The sequence below is a fragment of the Camellia sinensis genome, chromosome 1 (genome assembly GCF_055761805.1).
Source record: "Camellia sinensis isolate YWXY chromosome 1, ASM5576180v1, whole genome shotgun sequence".
Taxonomy (NCBI): Eukaryota; Viridiplantae; Streptophyta; class Magnoliopsida; order Ericales; family Theaceae; genus Camellia; species Camellia sinensis.
This window is the reverse complement of record NC_138961.1, coordinates 101740001-101763854: the sequence shown is the minus strand read 5'-3', so window position 1 is coordinate 101763854 and position 23854 is coordinate 101740001. Positions and strand designations below refer to the sequence as shown.

The 23854-nt window shown below is 44.1% G+C and overlaps 1 protein-coding gene and 1 pseudogene across 1 annotated transcript in view; one reads left to right on the top strand and one right to left on the bottom strand.

Moving 5' to 3' along the window:
• The first annotated feature begins 200 nt into the window (after positions 1–200).
• Positions 201–1252, top strand: LOC114306621 (ras-related protein RABA5d pseudogene; annotated as a pseudogene).
• Positions 1253–1542: 290 nt separating this feature from the next.
• The window catches only part of LOC114306620 (callose synthase 3-like), a 22332-nt gene continuing 20 nt past the window's right edge, over positions 1543–23854 (bottom strand). Inside the window, exons 1-7 of the mRNA XM_082907583.1 lie at positions 23799–23854; positions 23454–23649; positions 4512–4668; positions 4019–4076; positions 2186–2258; positions 1783–1873; positions 1543–1638 (exon numbers count right to left, since the gene is read on the bottom strand). The exon at positions 23799–23854 is cut by the window's right edge and continues 20 nt beyond it. Coding sequence (XP_082763709.1) covers positions 1543–1638; positions 1783–1873; positions 2186–2258; positions 4019–4076; positions 4512–4668; positions 23454–23649; positions 23799–23854 — 727 coding nt within the window. The remainder of the gene's footprint in view (positions 1639–1782; positions 1874–2185; positions 2259–4018; positions 4077–4511; positions 4669–23453; positions 23650–23798) is intronic.

Below are 23854 nucleotides of genomic sequence, written 5' to 3'. Positions count from 1 at the left end.
CAAAGAACTAAAATATTTAGAGGGAAATATTTCAAATTTCGGAGAGATTTATGAAATTAATTAACATTTGCCAACAAAAAAACCAATTTGGTCGCCAAAGGTGTGAAATTTTTAGACAAAATAGATGGTTCTCTGTTTAGACAAAACAGATTGTCTGTCTGTCTCTCTCTCTCTCTCTAACCCAAACAAACCAAACAAAAATGGAGAGATCAGAAGGAGAAGAGTATTTGTTCAAGATAGTGGTGATTGGGGACTCAATGGTGGGAAAATCGAACTTGCTCTCGCGATTTGTGAGAGATGAGTTTGGTTTGCACTCAAAAGCCACAGTGGGAGTAGAGTTTCTGACCCAGGTGATGGAGCATGATAGCAAAGAGATCAAAGTCCAGGTCTGGGACACCACCAGCCAAGAGTGCTTCCGCGCCGTCACCTCTGCCTACTACAAAGGCGCTGTTGATGCTCTTGTCGTCTACGATATCAATGGTCGGACTACTTTCGATAGCATCAAGCGGTGGCTCGATGAACTTAAGAGTAAGTCGATTATATTTTAATCAATCTATTTATTAATTGTTCTGTTTTGTGGATTTGGTTGCTTGTTATTGAAGTTGTTACTGTGAATCTGAACTTGTGTTTGAATAACCATTTTTGGTGTTTTAATGATTTTGAAATTGAAACCCCAAGTAGTGAATTTTTTTTGGATTTTGGTCAATTATGAAGATTAGTAATGCGGGTATTGCTTGATTTTGCTTTGTTTTGTGCTGGAATTTTTTAGACCATGATTGGATGCTTTGAATTAGAAATTAGTCGATTATATTCAATTCTTTACTTGGACAACATTTTTCTAGTATTAAATAAAAGTCGGCATATACTTATAATAGTCCCCTACCTTCTCCTTAAGCTTATGATTAAGGGATATTGCTTATCATATTCATCTTGTTGTTTTTGACTTGATAGTTGATAGGTAACACACCACTCATGTACCTCAACAACATTGTGGATGGTTGTGTCGCTCATATTGCTGCCAAGCTAGAGATGATGAAGCCCTGCTCAAGCGTCAATGACAGGTATAGAGTATATACCTTTTGCTCTTGAGCTAGATGATTTCTGTGCTATTTTGCTTCACAGTATCTCAATGTTGATCATAATTTTTAGATTACATGTGTATTATGGGTGCTCTGCTAATAGATTTTGATACATTAAATCATTCCTGGCATTTAGGATTGGGTACGGTATGATCCAAGATGCAGAGGAGTAGGCATACACTTATATATAGTAGAGTACCTACATTTATAAAAGTAAGCTTACACTTATATGTAGTAGAGTGCCAACATTTTTCTATATATATAGTCCCCTACCTTCTTCTTTTTTTTTTTTTTTTTTTGGCTTATATTCTATACTGTCTACATTATGTAGGAGGAACTTATATAAAGGGGAAAATTTTGATAAGGCATATCCGACTGAAAATAGCCGATCACATTGGTGACTAGTGCAAATAATTGGGTGAAGGATTGTCCTTTGCATTACTCTATTCAGAGCACAAAAAACTTAACACCTGTTTTTCTTCTCGTTTCCTTCTCCTTCTTTTTTTTCTCTTTTCCTGTTGGTAAATTGGTTTCTACAGTGTGAAAATGTAAGAGGAATCTAAAGAATCCATATTAATAGTCATTTTGTGTAAAATAATGATTACAATAATTAGTTTGCAAACAAATTAATGTGTAAGAGGAATTTAAAGAATCAATATTAATAGCCATGGGAGAGAGTTTTCAAATACAAATTAATGTGTACCTTTAAAACAAGTTCAAAGTAACCGAGATCTGAATCTAAAGTAATTGGGGTATGTCGTCCGATAACTGCTTCACCTTCACTGTCGTTTCCTCTGCCCAACATAAAAATAGACATATTAGTAAAAATAGTGCTATAAATATGAGTAGTTCCGAAGAAAAACTAGTTGCCATATAAGCATAGTGGTCTTTGGCTTCATGAAGCAATTTGTATTGGGAATAATAACTCAGCAACTGCATCATGAGTGATTTGAACCTAAAAATATATATATATATATATATATATCGAATAGAATTACTGAACATTAAAATATAGAAAAGGCAGTTAAAACATGAACCTGCATCTTATGTGGTGCCCAACAAGAAGACCCAAGACTGAGGTCGGCGTTGGAAGGGAAAATCTGAACCTTGCAACATTATGGGTAACTTTTGTCCTTTTAACAAGTTTGAACTCCACAAATTTCTCAAGATCTAAGCACCCTATTAACACATTATTACAATAATCAATTTGCAAACAAACAAGACTTAATCACCACTAGCCACATGATGACTAAAATATGAATTGAATCAAATTATTCAGCTGTTAGATGTATACACCCAAAATAATTCTAATGATCATTAGGATATAACAACATCGACTATTAATTAAATTATAATGATCGTAATGGCCATCTACTATTTGCAGTCCTCCTTAAAATGATTGGAACCAGTTGCAAAGAAGGTAAGACACCAAAGACAAAATTCAATGTTCAATGTTCAATTTCATTTTACACAAGTCGTGACCCCTTAAAAAAAAGAAAAAGAAAAAAGAAGGAAGATCAATTGAGTTTGGTATCGACAAGTGTGAGGGGATAAAGACATTGACCCCAAATTCCTGTCTATAATGAAAACCTGTCTATAATTTTTTTTTGTTGATAATGGCTTATTATTTATTTTGCGTGTAGGTGGTTTATTGGCTATAGGTAGCAACTTGGCCTCGGCATACTTACAGCAAAATAATTTCAAATCCTTGGAAAAGCTTTATTATGCAGTGGGTTATTTATTGTGATGTGCAAAGAGTATTTGTTCTGTATATGGAAGACATTTATTGTCATGACCCCTATGGGTTAAGGACATAACCGGCCAGTAATCCTAAGATTACCTACGGCCTCAAACCAAAATAGACATAACTCATCAGAGTAAAAGGGCCAAACGGAAGCAAAGTTTAAAACTTTGTCCATACACTACAAGAAATTGCATTTTTCGCAACGCAACAAAATATGTTGCTAAAAGGAAAAATTCGTTGGCAAAGAGTTTTTCCAACACACAAAGCTACGTTGGCAACCCGTAGGCAAAAGTGAGTTGGCAAAAGTTTTTGCCGACGAAATTATCATTGCGTTGGTAAAAGTAATGCCTTTAGCAACGAACATAGTCGTTGATAAAAGCCTTCATCCATCGTCGGCAATTTACCTTGCGTTGGTAAAAGTCATTCAAATATGATGATTGTGTGGCACTTTTCGCGACGCAAATTTGCATGGGCAAAAAATATTCTTTTAGCAACAACATATGCGTCGGCAAAAGTAAACTTTTGGCAACACATTTATGTCGGTAAATGTTGCCATTTGCCGAAGTTTTGTTTGTCGCTAAAGCTTTACTTTTGGCAACGACAAATTGGCATTGGCAAAAAATACACTTCTACCAACACAATATGAGTGGGCAAAAGTAACTTTTAGCGACACATTTACGTCGATAAATGTTGCCATTTGCCAACGATTTGGTTGTCGATAAAGCTTAAGTTTTGGCAACGACAAACTGGCATTGGCAAAAAATACACTTTTAGCAACACAATATGAGTAGGCAAAAATAAACTTTTAGCTACACATTTACCGACAAGTTGTTTGTCGAGAAAGCTTTACTTTTGGCAACGACAAATTTGTAGCGGCAAAAAAAATTGAAAATCATATATATTTTTGTATAAGATTTACATATTTACAAGAGGCATCCCTCAGGCACTACTATTAAAAACTAATAACATTGATATTAAATCACCTAAAGTTGATGTGTAGGCAAAAAAACACTGCTGAAAAATATGCTTTTGGAAGTGTCGTATAAAACCTAAAAGGGTAAACTCGCTAAAATACTCAAATACATCCAAATTGTGAACCCATAGTAAAAATAGCAGATAACAAAATGAAAACATGAAACTAACAACCCAAATTTGCAGCAGACCAGTATCTAGTAGCAGCCCGCTTCACAGCAACATTGCAGCAGCAGCAGCCCAGCAAAATTTTGCAGCAGCACACCGGCAGCAGCAGCAGACTACAGCAGACCAGCAGAATTAAAGATGAAGAAGCATTATTCTTTGGGAAGAGACTCAAATTAATTAAATGTGGAAATCTATATAATTTTCAAGTGTGCCTTATGAGAGCATAGTAGTTATTTACGTGCAACAGTAGATTCTTCCAAGCGATTTTGGGTAGCAACACTTTCAAGTAAATAACTTGTCACAAATTCATGGTTTATTTACTTTGTAATTCATTTTCACCATATCAGAGAGTGTGGTTGAAGAATGATGTGCAAATATCAGTTACAGGAGTGACAATGCCTTAGTTCAATTCTAGCAAATCTCATGACCTCAGTAAGCAATCTAAGCACTATCAAGTAGAGTAGTATTTGGTTGACACTATCTTATCTCCTATTAAATTTAAAACTACTGATCCAAAGTCTGTTTTAAAAGAGAGCCTTAGTTTTTACCTGATCCAAATTCTGTACTGCCTCTGAAGAATTAGCAGACTTAGGCAAAGCAGCCTTCACTAGCTCAAAATAGTAAACCTTCTGGTTAATTTTTTTAGATGCATCTTTGCTGGGTTCTTCATCCTCATCAATGTAAGCTACACGAAGAGATGGATACCTGTGACAAGGAAATATGACAATGGTAAATTATGACAATCACTGTAGACACCCCATTTTTGACCGTCCTCAAGACTTGGACGTCACCGTTTGAACACTCGGTGATTATCCATGTTCGTGTTTGTTTGGAGTTCCCGGAGGCCTCGGCTCGCGCGCCTTGTCTCAGGATCTCCGAACTTGACCGTTTAGTGTCTGGTTTTGCACCAAACACTTGCATCTTGCCTTTGAGAGGCAGGGTAGGGCTTGTAGACCATCCCCCACCCACCACCGACAGTGGCTAGAGGCCACCGGCTGGTGTTTGCTGCCACCGGCAATGTAGTTTGCCGGCCGGCACCTTTTGTTGCCGGTCAGCACTATTTTGTGCCGGTCGGCACTCTTTTTGGCCAAGATGACATTTTTAGTCGGCCAATTGCTGTTCATTTGCTTTTGCAGATATTTTTAGACAGCTGTCTTGCTGTTGCATCCCTCCATACACGTGTATGGAGGGATCTCCCTTTTGTAAAGCTTGTCTTGTAAGCTTTACAAGACATATAGAGAGAGGCTCTCTCTTGTAACAAAAAGAGAGGACTTAGGTTAGAGACTTGGGAGATTTTGAGAGTAAGAATAGCCATTGTTGAGCTCTGGTTCTAGGGTTTGAGTTAGATACATTTTCTATCTCTCTTTTCCTCTCATTTTGTGCACTAGGTGTTTTGTGTCTTACTATTGCACACAAACACCTAGTGTTTCACCTTCCTTTGGCTCTTGAGGTTCTAAAGGACTGGTTTTGAGGTTTTGGTGTAGGATCCAAGCTAAAGGAGGCCATTGAAGCACCATTTGTGAAGGGGTCATCAAGGGTGAGAATGTAGTCCCATTTTCTCCTATTTTTGCATTGATTTTCTACTTGTCTTAGAGCTGTTTTTGTGCTTATTGTATAACATAAAAAATTTCTGTTTTTAGGCCCTCTTTATTGTTTATTAAGAGTGTTTTGTTGTTTGAGGGTAGTTGACCACCCTTAGGCCTTGAAAGGCCTCATTTTGGGCCATTTTGTGCTAGCTCCGGGATTTTGGTGTTGGGGTCTCTTCACCACTGAAATCTTGAGGGATTTCAGTGGTGAAGATGATGCCTTGAAGTCCCAAGAAGGAGAGGGCCACCCCCTCTCCTTGTTGTCCTTGAAAAGGGCATATTTTGGCCTCTTAAGGAAGCCTATGCTTGAGTGTGTGTTGAGCATGTTTAGGATGTTTTTCATGCTTATATATCCATAATATAACATGATTTTAAGTTGGTTTTGGTACTCCATGCATGCTTAGCATAGTTGCCTTGTAATGCCTTGTTTATGCCTTAATGTGCCTTAGGTTGTTAGCCTTTGTTGGAGCATGTTTTAGGCCTAGTCTTGTGAAGATTATGTGCATATTTTGCCATGTTTTAGGTCTGCCCATAGGTGTTTGGGTTGATTTTGGCATGCTTGATATAGCTCCTTTGTACTTGGGCTTGTTGGCCTTGGGTATGTGCATGTGTAGCATGGCATCTTTGCATTGTTTTGGTGATTTGGGATCATCCTATATGCCATTTCAGTCCCATTTCCATGCTTGTTTGATTGCCTTGCATGCATCTTTAATGCCTCTCAAGCTTGTGTAGCAATGCTCCATGTTTCGGTGTCTATGTATGCCTTTGTATTTGAGCCACTTAGATGCCATCTAAGGAGTCCTTTGGCCTTGTTTTGACATGCTAAAAATCTGTTTTAGTAGTTTAATGCATGCCATGTTTGTTGTGATAAACATGCTTCAAAGCTTCATGACTTGCTTCAAGTACTTGGACCATGCTTGCATGCACTTGCTTGTCTTGTTTAATATGACTTGGTATCATTTTATAACATGATTTTAGAGCTCGCATTGCATGCCAATTGTTCATGATTGCCTCTTTCAAGTGTGCTTGAATGTTGCTTGCTTTGTGCCTAAGTGTTGGGCCTTAACATGTGTATGTGTGCATGTATGTTTAGCCTTCGTTTTTGGGCATTATGGCTACTGTTTTGGGCCTTATTAGAGCTGCCTAATCCATGTATAAGTCCATCTTTCCATCTATTTGCATTGCCATATGTATGCTTGTATGCTTGCATAAGCTTGTCACCATGCCATGTTGCATCCTTAGTTTGTATGCTTAGGTTGCATTGCATCTTGCATGCATTCCTCGTCCCTTGATTTGGTGATAGGGATTAGGACTTTGGTTTGATTTGGCTTGCATTGCATTTGAAAGCAAAGTTGCATACTTGGTTCTTTGGGCCATCATGCATGGAAATGCGTGATTGATGGCCTGAGAATCGAGGCACATGCCCCTTTGAGTCATTATCATGATAAGGGACATGGTTGGTGCATATATGCCTTGAATTGTGCTGCCATGCTTTGCCTTGCCCTCTGTTGCTGTCATTTGCAGATTCTGCAGGAATACTATGCCGACCGGCAGTGTAAGGTGTCAGTCGGCAACAATTTCTCTGCCGACAGCTTCATTTTGTGCCGATGGCTACACACCAGTGCCGGTGGTGATTCCACTCAGCCGGTGGTACTCCCCAGTGTCCAGGGATGCAGTCCTGAGGTTTTGACAGCCTCCAGAGGAGTGAAGGAAGGAAAACAGAGGCAACCTATGCATGGCGGCGCGTTTCCCGAGGCGATTTTCCTGTTTTAATTAATTTATTTAATTTGTTAATTAAATTAATTAATTTGTAATATTAATTAGCTTGCGTAGTTAATTAATTTGTAATATTTATTTGGTCCCTCCGAGCGAGGGCAAATCTGTAATAAGTGTGCGTGGGTGGTGTGTATGTCTTCCAATCCCCACTTCTTTCTTCCCTTTTACTTACCTGCTTTGATGGTTAGTATTAGGGCACGTTTAATTTAGCATACCTTATGCTATGCATGTGTGCATCCATACATTTGTATTACATACATTAGGCTCGGTACATCATGCTAACTGCATTTGTACTTCAAATTCTAAACTGAATATGTGATAGTTGTGCATTTCTCACATGCCATGTTTAGGATAGCCGAGCCTATTCTAGCAACACTTTGTATGCGATGCATTAGGCACTTAACATGGACTTGGATCGTGCATGTTTGCTAACGAGTTCTTTGTTTTGGCACGGAGTACGATGTAAGTATTTCCGCTTTAACATATCGCATGAGTGTGAATGTTGCCATGTCAGCATGCTTAACATGTGGCTAGATGCTTATGTGTTATAAACTGCTTGGATGCCTGTGGGTGAAGGTTGGATTGTTTGAGTTGGAAGAACTCATTGAAATTCGTGTTTTAGCCTACTTGCGAGTAGCAAATCCAAAGCATTTTCCAAAACAAACGGATATGCAATGTTTGTTTCCAAATTAGGCAATCTAGTCTATACTTGTTTGCTGCGTGCATAACATAGTAATTCTAGGCTAATAATTGGAATAAGAACACATAAAGTTTTCAAATACGGATATCACGGTTAGTAGAGGCCGGTCTTCGGACCGGGCGAAAGGGGGTGCTCATAGCTGACCTTCCCCGATCGTACCCAAGCTCCCGAGCCGAGACAACTCCGGTGATGACGGACATGTGGCCTTCGGCACTGAGTCAAGGTTTCCTAAATTCTCCCATAAAAAATATTTAGGTGGCGACTCTGTATCTGGCAAAGCAGTCCATGTTTGGCACTACTTTTTCAAAAATCTGTTTCTCAAAACGATTTGCCAGATTTGGACTCTTTGGTTCAGATTAAGAACCGTGACACAAGTCGAGTCCGAACTGTAGTAACCCCAAATGAACAGAACGGGACTCATCCTCCCGGGGCGTTCGGGGACGTCTACAGTTTCTGGCGACTCTGCTGGGGATTTTTAGAGAGCTTGACTCGAACTCATGATATCCTGTTTTGATTTCGGTTATGTGTTTCTTTGCATTGCATGTGCATTGGTGCGCCTAGGAACACAGTGTTTGCCATCTGCCATTCCTGAACGGTTTGCCGGAGGCTTGCCTTGTCAAGGCATGTCCATAAGGCTGACCGGCTATGGGCTCTGACAGTATGGGAACACAAACCCCGGTTTTACCGAGGCACCCATTTTGACCACTCGACCTAGTACATTTTCGGATCCATAGTGACCATTCCAAATTAGGACAGGTTGCTTACCCGATGCTAAGTTGTTTGAAACCGCTGTGTGCGTAGTGAAACCCTAGCTCCTGACAAAATAGGACAGGGAAACCCTACCCCAACATAGGGGTGATTGAGCTCTCTTTACTTGCTATGTGCTTCTAGAATGTGTTTCTACAGGAAAAGCACATGCCAGTTTGCGAGTTTGAGTATCAAACCTGGGGACACCAGTATCAGTATCAGTTGTGAGAATCAGTTATCCGCGGGTATCGGTTCGGTTTTCGGGAACAGTGATTTCTGGGAACAGTGATCAGCAGTAGGTTACAGTAGTGTGGCTACACCCGCGTTTGATCAATTTGGGCTGAAATGCTGTCTGTTTTTCCTTTCAGTTCAGAAAGTTGCAGAATTGATACAGAATAGCCAGTGTCTCCCCTTTGCTGAGGCAGGATTTATGGCGGCACAAAATTCAGAAGAAATTGTGGTTATGACGGCTGCATTGGAGCAGGGGACCGCTCCGCAGAGTGAGGCCAGCATTAGTATGTCATACCCGCCCAGGTCGCCCGTTGTGCACCCGGTTTGGGCTCCCCAGTTATACCAGGCTCGTGAGCCCACCACCTTCGAATTGATGGGGATGATAGGCGATCTCCAAAGGTCTGTGGCGGACCTCGCTTATGGAATGTCGGCTTCGCCGCCAGCGGCGCCATATGCCGGGAATTTCGTACCACAGGAGCCCTCGCTACTGGGGCGGATTGTGATAGAGCTCAGCCAGCCAGAGGTGGCTTCCAGCTACAGCCGCGACATGCCAGCATCAACCCCGACCCTTGATCAAGCTGAGGCTAGAGGAAAAGACAAGGCAAAGGTAGACGCCGACCCTATTGAACAACTGCTGTGGGCAGTCGAGGCTCTGAAAGTCAGAGGGATGAACAAGCAACAAACATCCGCAATCGTGATCAAAGTTGTGGATGATGCTTTCCCCGCTCCAAACAAAGGCAGTTCAAGTCAGGTAGAAAATCGGGATGGGCCCCGTCATGCCCAGACAATTCCTGTAGTTCCCAACCCTGCACCGGGAAAGGTTCAAAAAGCCAAGGCAGCGCCAGCCGATCCTTTCGCCAGCGCATCTGGCAAGAATCCTCAAACTGCAAAGTACCTGCCCCGAGGGCGCAGGGTCTTTCACGACCTCCACATGCCTTTGTCTAGGGCATTGCTAATACTGGCGAAGAATGGGCATCTTAAGCCTTTGGAGCCTCGGCCACTCCCGAAGAATCTCCCCGCCACTCATGATGCTACCTTGTACTGCGCGTACCATCAACAGTCCGGTCACAGTACCGATGGATGTTCCCGCCTTCGTCATGAAGTGCAGGATTTGATTGATAACAAGGTTATCCTACCACCCACCTCAGGCAAGCCCGTCACCACTCAGTTGTTGGATTTCGAGGGCTCAGATACTGCGAGTATGTGAAGTGGACCGCCTGCGGGCAACATTTGGTGTTTTTTTTTGAAGCGTCTGGCACGCATTTTTGAGCATCGGTGAAATCGAGTTTTGTAAATCCTGGCTTGGATGTCGAGTCAGTCTTTTGTTTTGAGTCTGTCTCTTTGTCTTGAGTCAATCTTTTTTGCTTAAGGGTCTGTCTGGTTGTATCGAGTCAGTCCCCGTTGTATATAATACCAGGTGATTCAGGGGTTGTTGCCTCGAACACCGTTTTTTTTGTAATTATTATCTGTTTTTGTTTTGAGTCTGTTTCTGCCGAGGAGCCAGTTACACCAACAAAGCCGATTGAAACAGCTGTTGCTATCTCAAACTTCATGCTTGCTTTCAGCATAAGTGCTAGAGAATTTGATTGGGCTGACAGTACATCTCGCCTACTCTCCTGCGTGCCAAACTCATTGCATTAACCTAAGTTTTTCAAAAAACAAACTTTTTGAACACTGCGGTGATGAAAACGAAGAGGAAGGAATTCCTCGGGTTTTGCCAAAATTTTGATCATTTTGAGAGAAAGAAAGGCGTGCTAAGCCTTTTTATGAATGAAATCATGCTTGTCGGCGTGAGTACTGGGAAGGATCCTGGCCTGATCCAGATTGGTTCCACACTATCTTCGGCGCGAGCGATTTATCGCTTTCTTAAAAACTTTAAAAAACAAATGTTTTGTGCGGCCCTGTGAAGACTTGTGTGGAATCCCTCTTGAGGTCGCGCAGCCTAGGATCGCTCTCAGCCTCAAGATTCAACCTATTTGTTTTCCGACTTTGAACCCGTTCAGAACGTTCATAAAGTTCAACGGACAAACGCCGTGAAAGGCCCGTGTGGCCAATTTTGAAGTAGCCCTCGAGCAAGAGGCACCAAAAACCAAATCAGAAGGAGTAGATCTCGCCGGAAGAAGCTCGTGGAGCAACCGGGATGGATTCTCCGCAAATCAGTACAACAGCCGTTCCCCTAGACACAGAGAGGCTTCAACTTCAAAAAACCATTTGGCATGGACTTGCTGCACTTTTACCCTTCGAGAGGCTCGCTGGCCGAAAACCCGGAAGGGAGACCCAGGAAAAAGTTAGAGCAAGAGAAAAATACAAAAAAGCAAAAATACAAAAAAGATGCAAAAAAGAAAATAAGAAGCAAAAATACAAAAAAAAAGAAGAAGAAAAGAAAAGAAATAAAAAAAAGAAAAGAAAAAGACAAAAAATGCAAAAAAGAAAAGAAAAAGAAATGAAAAAGAAATAAAAAATGAAAAGAAACTCGCAAGGTCGAAAACCCGCATTGGGCGCCTTGGCAAAAGTAAGAGCCAAACAAAGTGAAGGTTAAAATACCCGAGTGTACCTTAGCCGGAACTACGTAAGGCTTGATTCCCATGTTTGGGATACGTAGGCAACTTCATCATGAAGTCCAGCCCCCAACGCTTTCATAGCGTCTCAGTCCATGCAATGGTTTCGATTTCATCCCCAAAGTCCAGTGGCCGACACCCTTCAAGGTGATTGTGTCCATATATTTGTTGTGACCATCTTCGTCATCGCTGTGTCCAAGAGTTCGACCACTGCCAATGAAGACTGTTTACAGATTGCTACGGCACCATCCCAAACAAGGGGCAACTTTCCGTTGCCGCGAGCCGCCGTGAGCCGCCATTCAAACCAGGGGCAACTTTCCGTTGCCTCCCCCCCCTTCAAACCAGGGGCAATTTTCCATTGCCTCCGATCCGAGGTTGCGCATCTCGAAGGGTAAGCTCCATGCTTGTCGAGCATCAGCTGTTTGAAAAAAATAGTTTTTGAAAATTTTTACTGAGGTTGACTATTTTCTCGAAAACTATTTCATTTTCCAAAACTGGACCATTGTCTTGGACCCAAAAAGGAAAACTTTCAGTGCTTGCTGCCTGACTTGCATGCTTTTCAAATCAAAAATCGAACAAGTACGTTAATCCGACTCTCATTTTGATCAAAACTGTTTTAGTAGAAAGCAAAAACAAAGAATGGTTAAAATGATGAACTAGGGGCACAGTCGAGCCAGGCGTTCTGTCTTTCCCCCGTCATCGACGTACTTGCCAGAAGGGCGCTCTGCCCGCCACAAAAAATAGCTGTGAGCTAACGGCATCGGGCGTGAACCCGCAACTCCCTGTTCATTCATCAGTCACCCCGGGGAGGGATGGAAAATGAGAGAATGAAGAATAGAGAGGTGTAAGTTGAGAGAAAAGTGAGGAAAAGGGTTTTGAGAGAAAATCCGAGCTTGAGAGTTGAGTGATGTGAGAATCACAAATCAGAAAGGGTGGGAAACAATGCCTAGAGAAACTGGCCCCTCGTGATCTGAGGTCCCCCATCTTCGTTCACGCGTCTGTGTGTCGTGTTTCTTTGATTTGACGCTCTCGTCTTTTGTTTTTAGTCTTTTCCGAGCGTGTCTCGTGGTGTTTAGGTCGTGTACCTATATTTGAGTCCTCCTCGCTGTGTTCAGTTGTAGGCTCGACATCCCGATCTGAAAAACCCTCATTCGATTTCAAAAATCATTTATGCTCAAGAATGCTGTGCCATTCTCTACATTTGAGCGTGTTTCGACTCCAACCGGTTCCATCTTTGAGGTCCGTCCTGTCAGATTGGACCGTTTGTTTAGAATTTGCCGTGTGCAGGATGAACCGAATGCTGTGCTAAGGGCTGTATACAGATTAATCCCCAGTAGAGCAAGGGCTGTGTGTCCAGAATCAGGCAGTGGGCTGCTTGGGTTATTTTGGCTGTTGGCTGTTTAAGTTATCTGATTATTGCAGTGCAAGTGTTCAATTTTCAGACAGCTAATCAATTTCATTTACATTGAGGTGTAACATGATGAGATGCGATGCAATGCATGAAATGTGTAAATGTAAACACTTTTTCAGATAAAAAGTCCGTTTCATTTCATTATCTTTTGAAATGTACAAGTTTTGGAAACAAAAATCTGCCTACGGTAGTACAAGGTAATCTATCTACCAACAAAAAGAAAAGTACAAGAAAGAAGAAGATAGCAAAAATCTGCATCCATGTCAAGCACTCCGGGGAGCCGTCAGTCCGTCCTGGTCCTCTTCCTGGACGAGGGTCCAGGAGCATCATCAGCGTCGTCGTCAGAGCCCGAGCTAGAACCGCCTCCGGTCTCCTCCTCTGATGACTCGGACTCCGCCTCTGCCTCCGCCTCTGCCTCTGACTCCTCGTCATCATCATCATCACCCGGGACTGGAGCTCGCGAGCTACTCCCGACATGAGTACGCCCTCCCCTGGTATGGGGAAATATCCTACCCTCCTCATCTCTCCCCCGAGCAGGGACAGAAGGTCCCGCTGGAGCACCTCCCGCCATGGGAATTTGGAAAGGAGGCTGAAAAAGTACATAAAAGGGAAATGCATCAGTATACTGTGAGCAGTTTAACAGTGCAGAATGCAGTATATGAGTACAGTGTGAATGCCGTGAGCAGTCTATTAGTGCAGAATACAGCGTGTGAGTACAGTGTATGAATGTCGTGGGCAGTTTAACAGTGCAGAATGCAGTATATAAGTGCAGTATGAGAATGCCGTGAGCAGTTTATCAGTACAGAGTACGGTGCAGAATGCAGTGTATGTAGTGTATCAGATGCTGTGAGATCAGTGTATCAGATGTTGTGCCATGCGTCAGATTATGCAAAGCAGTGTATAAGTGGTTTGAGGCCAATGTCAGAAGAACATACCGGTATGCTGTAGAGGGCTAGGAGATCAAATGTCCGCGGGAGCATCCCCATCATCGAGGCATTCATCGCCAACGACTGACGGGTGTACCCAGAAGAAGCCTGCAAAAGTATCAGATGCATCAATATTCTGTGGAATATCAAGTAAACTGAGATGAATAACTGTACAAAAATGCAGTAATACGTACCGGAGGTAAGTCGGGGACATCAATGAACTCGTGACCAGCCGGTGGAGGGCGAAGGGGATCTGATAGGTCGACCCACCCTGCCCCTGGAAAGTCAGTACAGCAGGCAGGGCAGGCCAGCCAGCTCCCCGTCCTCCCTGCACTCCACCCCTACCACGGACCCGGGCCCTCCTCGAAGATCCAGCCCCTGCTCCCGCTCCGGCCCCAGCCACCGATGCCACAGGCCTGGCCCCCTCTGCTCGACGGCCGCTCAGGGGGCGGATCAGGTACGTCCGCACATACTCCTGATAGTCTCCAGTGCCTCGAAAGCCGGCCTCCTCCCAGCCGATGGAGTAATCATCCAGCTGCTCAGTGGTGAGCCCCTCGGTCTCCCTCATGTCTGCAGGAGGGGGAACCGGGACTATCTGCTCAGGTAACCCTAGGGTCTGGCGTAGAAAACGCTCCCCCAGGTACCAAGCCCGACAGACCGGGCCCTCAAGCAGAATCCGGAAACGCGAGGTCTCCTCCGCACCAGGGAACTGACCCCGCATCGCCGCCGGCATAGAAGCCCACGGCCGCCAAGTGATCTGAAAATGGCAGACAGTTTGTTATCTACTGTTATTGAAATATACAGTTGGAAAGCGAAGCTTAAATGAACTGAAAGTAAAGCATACCTTCGCGGGGGTGATGGTGTCGAAATATCGGCGGAAGAAGCCGAATGTCTCCCGTGGTCGCCAAGTGCATCTCCCGTCGAAACGACTCGAAAACGGGACGGCCAGGGGAGTCTCCGCAACTGGCACAGGGGCAAGCCTAGGAAAGTAGGCGTAAACCCACAACTGCAAAACAGATGTCAGTATGACCGGCAGAATAAAGCAGAAAAGGCAGAGCCGTGTGTTGTGCAGTGTATTGTTTGCAGTGTACAGTGTGAGCAGTGTACAGTCAGTGTAAAGCAGAATGTATGTGTGTGCCGGGTGTACAGTATACAGCAAGTATAGAGCAGACTACAGTGTGTGCAGTGTACAGAGTACAGAAAGTACGAGACAGGAATGAAAAAGCGGAGAAGAAGTGTACCTCCCAAGCCCGCCAGTAACCTCCAAGTAGCTGGCCGCTGCCGCGTGAAGCCGAGCTCATGTACCCGTAAAGGGTGGCCAGAGTAGCGCCGCCCCAATCATAGTGCAGAATATCCTGGACGTCCACCAATGCACTGAGAAGACAGAGAGGCACGGTGTTCGCCCGATCGGCGAAGATGGTAGTCCCAAACAGGAACATGAGGAAGCCGCGAGCATACCTCTCCACGTCCTCCGGGGTCATCTGCGCCTCCTCCTCCAACACGGGCTGGACTCGAAACTGGACCTCGAACCAGGAGTATCGGACGAAACCTGGGCGAGCTAGGGGTGGCGCCTCCCCCAGTAGATGGACCTGAGCGGCGGTCCACTCATCCATCGCGATGTCAAAAGGGATCGGATCACCCCCCACCCCGATGCCTGTGAGCATCGAGAAATCATGAGGGGTCATCGTCATATCCCCTGCAGTAGAGAAGTGAAAAGAATCGGTGGTGTCCCACCACCTCTCTGCCAGAGCGGCGAGGAGAGGTCTGCATGTGGACAACCTGGAGAGCCCTCGGCAGAAGGTGCCGAAGCCCGCCCGGTCTACGATGCGTCGGACTGCGTCAGGGAGCTCATCATACCACTCCCGTGCACCAGTATTCCCATACCTGCGAATGGTATGGGAACCCTCCTGTAAACAGAAAATAACAATTGCAAGTCAACATTCAAAATGCAGTTTTGAAAAAAAAAGCAGATAAAGCATGTGTGCAAGTTTGACGAGTTTCAGGCAAATACCGGGTGCCGATATGCTTGCAGTGAAATACGTGTGCTGTGTCAGCGTGTTTGGGTGTTTCAGAACAGATATAGCATTGTGTGCAAATCTAACAGATTCAGACAAATACTGGGTGCCAGTGTGTATGCAGTAGAATGCAGTGAGCGCAGTGTGTTTGAATGATTCGGGGCTAGTGCAGTGTGTGTGCATGTGTCAGTCTCAAGCAGATACCAGTTGTATGTATGTTTACAGTCAACTACAGTCTACAGCATATCGGTTGTCAGCAGTTAAAGAATACAACTAACTATGACAGTTTTGTATCCTACATTGCGGAAAGTAAAGCAGAAGAAAGAGAGTTACCTCGGAAGTGCCGAATGAAAGGTGGGAGGTAGGCTCACGCAGCAGTAGCTCAGGCGCCACGTGCCTCTCGAAGCTCCGGAACTGACGCAGGCCGTCGGGGGGCAGAACATGGATCGCCGGCCGGTAGGTCGCCGGGTCGAACGGGCGCTCGCTCAACGGTAGGAGCTCGACCCCGGGATCCATCTCGTGGTCCGGGGGAGTCCCGCCACGTGGAATGTCGTCCGCCATATCGAAAATGATGAGAAAATGGCCGGAGGAAGGAAAACCGGGCCGGAATGCGAAGAGTCAACTGAAAAGTCAACTCCCGAGAGGGTCGGGAATGGCCGGGAAGGCCGGAATGTGAAAAGGCACAGGAATGAAGAGGAAAGTGGGGGGAACAAACCCCGAAAAGGCGAGAACGCCAAACGAGGCATTGAAACAAGAATGTGATCGGTGGAAAATGTCCGAAACGCGAAGGAAATCGCGAATCCGACGACGAAACGAGCGTAGAACGCGAAGAAACGGGCGAAAAGGGAGAGAGAAACACTCTAAAGAGAGAGAGCAAGGGATTTCGGCGGTAGGGAAGTGAGGAAATAGGGCTTGAAGCCCTATTTTATAACACCCAAGGTGAAAAGTCAAAATTGCCCCGCATCAGCAACTGTTTGCCGGTCGGCAATGTTTTGTGCCGGCTGGCACTTTTTTTGTGCCGATGGACTTATTTTTATGCCGGCGGCCAGCCGGTGGCCTCCCCTCCCAGCCGGTGATGTTCCCACAGCCTTGTTTAGGCCATGTGAGGAGTTTTTGGTCTTCATAGCTCAAGAAAGTGCAGGAAAGTGCATTCCCGACGCTCGACTGGCCTCCGTTCTGACTTCGGACTACATCTGCCGTGCGTAGCACTTCAACCCATGCAAGGTGTATCCTTTTCGTATCCTTTTGGCTTTTGCAAGGTCCAAAAGTTGCCCCATGTGTATCGCATATCAATCGCACTGTTTTGTGCATTTCAAAATTGTTCGCGCTGTTCTGCGCATCGCACTGTTTTGTGCATTTCAAAATCGTCGCACTGTTTTGTGCACTTCAAAATTGTTCGCGCTGTTCTGCGCATCGCACTGTTTTGTGCATTTCAAACCGTCGCACTGTTTTGTGCATTTCAAAATCGTCACACTGTTTTGTGCATTGCATTTCAAACCTCGCGCTGTTCTGCGCATTGCACTGTTTTGTGCATTTCAAACCTCGCGCTGTTTTGCGCATCGCACTGTTTTGTGCATTGCATTTCAAACCTCGCGCTGTTCTGCGCATCGCACTGTTTTGTGCATTTCAAATTTCGCGCTATTTTACGCATCTCATTGCATTTTACATGCATTCCATCGCACTGTCCTGTGCACTCGCGTTGCCTAACGCATTGCGCTATTTTGCGCATCATACCGTCGTGCAATACACCGGTCTGGCGAGACCTTAAACACGCACGGTCTGGCGAGACCTTAAACACGCACGGTCTGGCACGGTCTGGCGAGACCTTAAACATGCACGGTCTGGCGAGACCTTAAACACGCACGGTCTGGCGAGACCTTAAACACGCATGGTCTGGCGAGACCTTAAACACGTACGGTCTAGGAGACCTTAAATCCTTGGAAGGTGCAAGACCTTTAATGCATTGGTGTGTACACTATTGCTTTGTACATATCTTAAGCCGCGTGTTGTCGCGCATTCCATGCAACATGCATCACTTGCATCATTTGCATTTCAAAAAACAAAAAAAAAAATGCATTGTCATGCATACATTTTGCATCCCGGTCTAGGAGACCTTGAATCCTCTAAAGGTGCAACTCCTTTGGTGTTTGTCGTGCCCGAACGACTTTTGGTGGTCTGGTAAAGCCACCTGCCTATGTTCGCGGTGAGTTCCTAGAAGACCAACTGGGATGGTGGAAACTAGAGTTCGAATGGCTTATGCCTAGAACGCAAAGGTTCGGGAGTTCCGAGACTAAAGTCTGGTTTAAATACCCAGGGGTGTACCCTCGGCTTGAAATCTGTATGGAAACCCCATAGATTGAGGCAGCTTGTCTGCGCCTCAGTCCTGGATACTGAACCAACCTAGTGTATCGCCCTATTGGTAAGATAGGGAAAACTGCAAACATAGTCATTGCATCATAGTGCATTGTCATGCATTTGCATTGTAGATTGCATGCATTCACTGCATCGCCTTCCGCCTATGGCTTGCGCCTTTCCAGGTTGAGCTTGGTCTGGTATGTGTCCTTACTTTTCATGTTAAAACACAGTTCTGCATGTGTATCGCGCCGATTCCACGCTGATATGTTGGTTGAGGGTTGCGACACCTTTTCTGTGTTACACATGGCTCGTACGTGTACATGCCTTTCCTAGGCAAGATTTGGTTTGGCTTGCGTGCCATATCCATTGTATCCATATCCACTCCATTGCATATTTGTAGATATTGCATTGTAGATTGCATGTATTCATTGCATCACCTTCCGCCTATGGCTTGCGCCTTTCCAGGTTGAGCTTGGTCTGGTATGTGCCCTTACTTTTCATATTAAAACACAGTTCTGCATGTGTATCGCGCCGATTCCACGCTGATATGTTGGTTGAGGGTTGCGGCACCTTTTCTGTGTTACACATGGTTTGTATGTGTACATGCCTTTCCTAGGCAAGATTTGATTTGGCCCGCGTGCCATATTCATGTATTACATTGTAGTGTAATTTTTGCATCCGGCATTAGAATCGTAGTCCTTTCTCCAGCGGGTCGTTTCCCCACTTATGTCAATTCCACCCAATACTTGTTCTTGCGTCTGTCTACAATGCTCATAGTTCAGTTGACCATTCTATGGTAGACAGACTTGTTATCGCCATCAATCTGTTTGACATAGGTGTGGTTTCGAACCCCTCGTGATTGGATCACGATTCAAATGCTTTGCATGTAGCTTGCATTGTTTCAATTACATTGCATCTTCATTTGCATTGTTTATACATTGTTTTGTATATATTGCATTTCGTTTTGCATCCACATTTGCATTGTCATGCATGTTGCTAACGATATTGTACCTGTTAAGTTTGTTTTCTTTGCAGGCACGATATTGTATGTACGGTTCATTTGAGGCTGGTGTAACCAGACGAGCCGCACAGGTATTGTATCTCCGAGTGAGACGTATTGAGAATTCCATAATTCTCTTACATCCTTTCTGCATTGTAGTGTAGTTTGGTATGCTAGCTTAAAACTGTCGCATGTTTGCTTCATTACAGCTTTCTTTGCATGATCATAGGTTATGCTCGGCTCTGTGCATTGTCTTGCATTTTGCCCCTGCCTTGGGGCGCATATCTTGATTGTCTTGCATGTTTGTCTAAGTCTTCGGCCTTGTCAAAAATGGGTTGTCTCTGGGCTTTGACATTCACTCTCGTCATTGTTATGACTTTTGAGTTTTGTCAAAGAGGGGCAACTGTAGACACCCCATTTTTGACCATCCTCAAGACTTGGACGTCACCGTTTGAACACTCGGTGATTATCCATGTTCGTGTTCGTTTGGAGTTCCCGGAGGCCTCGGCTCGCGCGCCTTGTCTCAAGATCTCCGAACTTGACCGTTTAGTGTCTGGTTTTGCAGAAAACACTTGCATCTTGCCTTTGAGAGGCAAGGTAGGGCTTGTAGACCATCCCCCACTCACCACCGGCAGTGACTAGAGGCCACCGGCTGGTGTTTGCTGCCACCGGCAATGTAGTTTGCCGGCCGACACCTTTTGTTGCCGGTCAGCACTATTTTGTGCCGGTCGGCACTCTTTTTGGCCAAGATGGCATTTTTGGCAAGCCGATTGCTGTTCATCTGCTTTTGCAGATATTTTTAGACAGCTGTCTTGCTGTTGCATCCCTCCATACATGTGTATGGAGGGATCTCCCTCTTGTAAAGCTTGTCTTGTAAGCTTTACAAGACATATAGAGAGAGGCTCTCTCTTGTAACAAAAAGAGAGGACTTAGGTTAGAGACTTGGGAGATTTTGAGAGCAAGAACAGCCATTGTTGAGCTCTGGTTCTAGGGTTTGAGTTAGATACATTTTCTATCTCTCTTTCCCTCTCATTTTGTGCACTAGGTGTTTTGTGTCTTACTATTGCACACAAACACATAGTGTTTCACCTTCCTTTGGCTCTTGAGGTTCTAAAGGACTGGTTTTGAGGTTTTGGTGTAGGATCCAAGCTAAAGGAGGCCATTGAAGCACCATTTGTGAAGGGGTCATCAAGGGTAAGAATCTAGTCCCATTTTCCCCCATTTTTGCATTGATTTTCTACTTGTCTTAGAGCTGTTTTTGTGCTTATTGTATAACATAAAAAAGTTCTGTTTTTAGGCCCTCTTTATTGTTTATTAAGAGTGTTTTGTTGTTTGAGGGTAGTTGACCACCCTTAGGCCTTGAAAGGCCTCATTTTTGGCCATTTTGTGCTAGCTCCGGGATTTTGGTGTTGGGGTCTCTTCACCACTGAAATCTTGAGGGATTTCAGTGGTGAAGATGATGCCTTGAAGTCCCAAGAAGGAGAGGGCCACCCCCTCTCCTTGTTGTCCTTGAAAAGGGCATATTTTGGCCTCTTAAGGAAGCCTATGCTTGAGTGTGTGTTGAGCATGTTTAGGATGTTTTTCATGCTTATATATCCATAATATAACATGATTTTAAGTTGGTTTTGGTACTCCATGCATGCTTAGCATAGTTGCCTTGTAATGCCTTGTTTATGCCTTAATGTGCCTTAGGTTGTTAGCCTTTGTTGGAGCATGTTTTAGGCCTAGTCTTGTGAAGATTATGTGCATATTTTGCCATGTTTTAGGTCTGTCCATAGGTGTTTGGGTTGATTTTGGCATGCTTGATATAGCTCCTTTGTACTTGGGCTTGTTGGCCTTGGGTATGTGCATGTGTAGCATGGCATCTTTGCATTGTTTTGGTGATTTGGGATCATCCTATATGCCATTTCAGTCCCATTTCCATGCTTGTTTGATTGCCTTGCATGCATCTTTAATGCCTCTCAAGCTTGTGTAGCAATGCTCCATGTTTCGGTGTTTATGTATGCCTTTGTATTTGAGCCACTTAGATGCCATCTAAGGAGTCCTTTGGCCTTGTTTTGACATGCTAAAAATATGTTTTAGTAGTTTAATGCATGCCATGTTTGTTGTTATAAACATGCTTCAAAGCTTCATGACTTGCTTCAAGTACTTGGACCATGCTTGCATGCACTTGCTTGTCTTGTTTAATATGACTTGGTATCATTTTATAACATGATTTTAGAGCTCGCATTGCATGCCAATTGTTCATGATTGCCTCTTTCAAGTGTGCATGAATGTTGCTTGCTTTGTGCCTAAGTGTTGGGCCTTAACATGTGTATGTGTGCATGTATGTTTAGCCTTCGTTTTTGGGCATTATGGCTACTGTTTTGGGCCTTACTAGAGCTGCCTAATCCATGTATAAGTCCATCTTTCCATCTATTTGCATTGCCATATGTATGCTTGTATGCTTGCATAAGCTTGTCACCATGCCATGTTGCATCCTTAGTTTGTATGCTTAGGTTGCATTGCATCTTGCATGCATTCCTCGTCCCTTGATTTGGTGATAGGGATTAGGACTTTGGTTTGATTTGGCTTGCATTGCATTTGAAAGCAAAGTTGCATACTTGGTTCTTTGGGCCATCATGCATGGAAATGCGTGATTGATGGCCCGAGAATCGAGGCACATGCCCCTTTGAGTCATTATCATGATAAGGGACATGGTTGGTGCATATATGCCTTGAATTGTGCTGCCATGCTTTGCCTTGCCCTCTGTTGCTGTCATTTGCAGATTCTGCAGGAATACTATGCCGACCGGCAGTGTAAGGTGCCGGCCAGCAACAATTTCTCTGCCGACAGCTTCATTTTGTGCCGATGGCTACACACCAGTGCCGGTGGTGATTCCACTCAACCGGTGGTACTCTCCAGTGTCCAGGGATGCAGTCCTGAGGTTTTGACAGCCTCCAGAGGAGTGAAGGAAGGAAAACAGAGGCAGCCTATGCATGGCGGCACGTTTCCCGAGGCGATTTTCCTGTTTTAATTAATTTATTTAATTTGTTAATTAAATTAGTTAATTTGTAATATTAATTAGCTTGCGTAGTTAATTAATTTGTAATATTTATTTGGTCCCTCCGAGCGAGGGCAAATCTGTAATAAGTGTGCGTGGGTGGTGTGTATGTCTTCCAATCCCCACTTCTTTCTTCCCTTTTACTTACCTGCTTTGATGGTTAGTATTAGGGCACGTTTAATTTAGCATACCTTATGCTATGCATGTGTGCATCCATACATTTGTATTACATACATTAGGCTCGGTACATCATGCTAACTGCATTTGTACTTCAAATTCTAAACTGAATATGTGATAGTTGTGCATTTCTCACATGCCATGTTTAGGATAGCCGAGCCTATTCTAGCAACACTTTGTATGCGATGCATTAGGCACTTAACATGAACTTGGATCGTGCATGTTTGCTAACGAGTTCTTTGTTTTGGCACGGAGTACGATGTAAGTATTTCCGCTTTAGCATATCGCATGAGTGTGAATGTTGCCATGTCAGCATGCTTAACATGTGGCTAGATGCTTATGTGTTATAAACTGCTTGGATGCCTGTGGGTGAAGGTTGGATTGTTTGAGTTGGAAGAACTCATTGAAATTCGTGTTTTAGCCTACTTGCGAGTAGCAAATCCAAAGCATTTTCCAAAACAAACGGATATGCAATGTTTGTTTCCAAATTAGGCAATCTAGTCTATACTTGTTTGCTGCGCGCATAACATAGTAATTCTAGGCTAATAATTGGAATAAGAACACATAAAGTTTTCAAATACGGATATCACGGTTAGTAGAGGCCGGTCTTCGGACCGGGCGAAAGGGGGTGCTCATAGCTGACCTTCCCCAATCGTACCCAAGCTCCCGAGCCGAGACAACTCCGGTGATGACGGACATGTGGCCTTCGGCACCGAGTCAGGGTTTCCTAAATTCTCCCATAAAAAATATTTAGGTGGCGACTCAGTATCTGGCAAAGCAGTCCATGTTTGGCACTACTTTTTCAAAAATCTGTTTCTCAAAACAATTTGCCAGATTTGGACTCTTTGGTTCAGATTAAGAACCGTGACACAAGTCGAGTCCGAATTGTAGTAACCCCAAATGAACAGAACGGGACTCATCCTCCCGGGGCGTTCGGGGACGTCCACAAAAGACTATACCGGAACACATATGTTGTCATAAGCCTTAGAATGTCTTGTGCACGAGGATTTCCAGATCGTTTGTCAATCCCATATTGCTGACATGAGACCACGTATGTAAACTTCATATCGGCCACTGCTTGACATTGTGCCCACAATGACCTTTCTCCTTTAATCTGATCCTCCATATTTAATTCAACAGCCTTGTAGCCTTCCATTAAATCTGATCATGGGTAGTCATCAAGTAACAAAAGTGCATTCATAACAATTTTTTTATTCAAATAAAAAGAATACTAGCATTTTTATTAACACCAAAGCGAAGAGTTGCATAACATCAATGATCCCAAATTCTCCAAATGGACGAGCAAGTACCTTCATCCTTGGCCATATAAAGGAAGGCCTGAAGTTCCAAAGCTTTCCGGTAATAC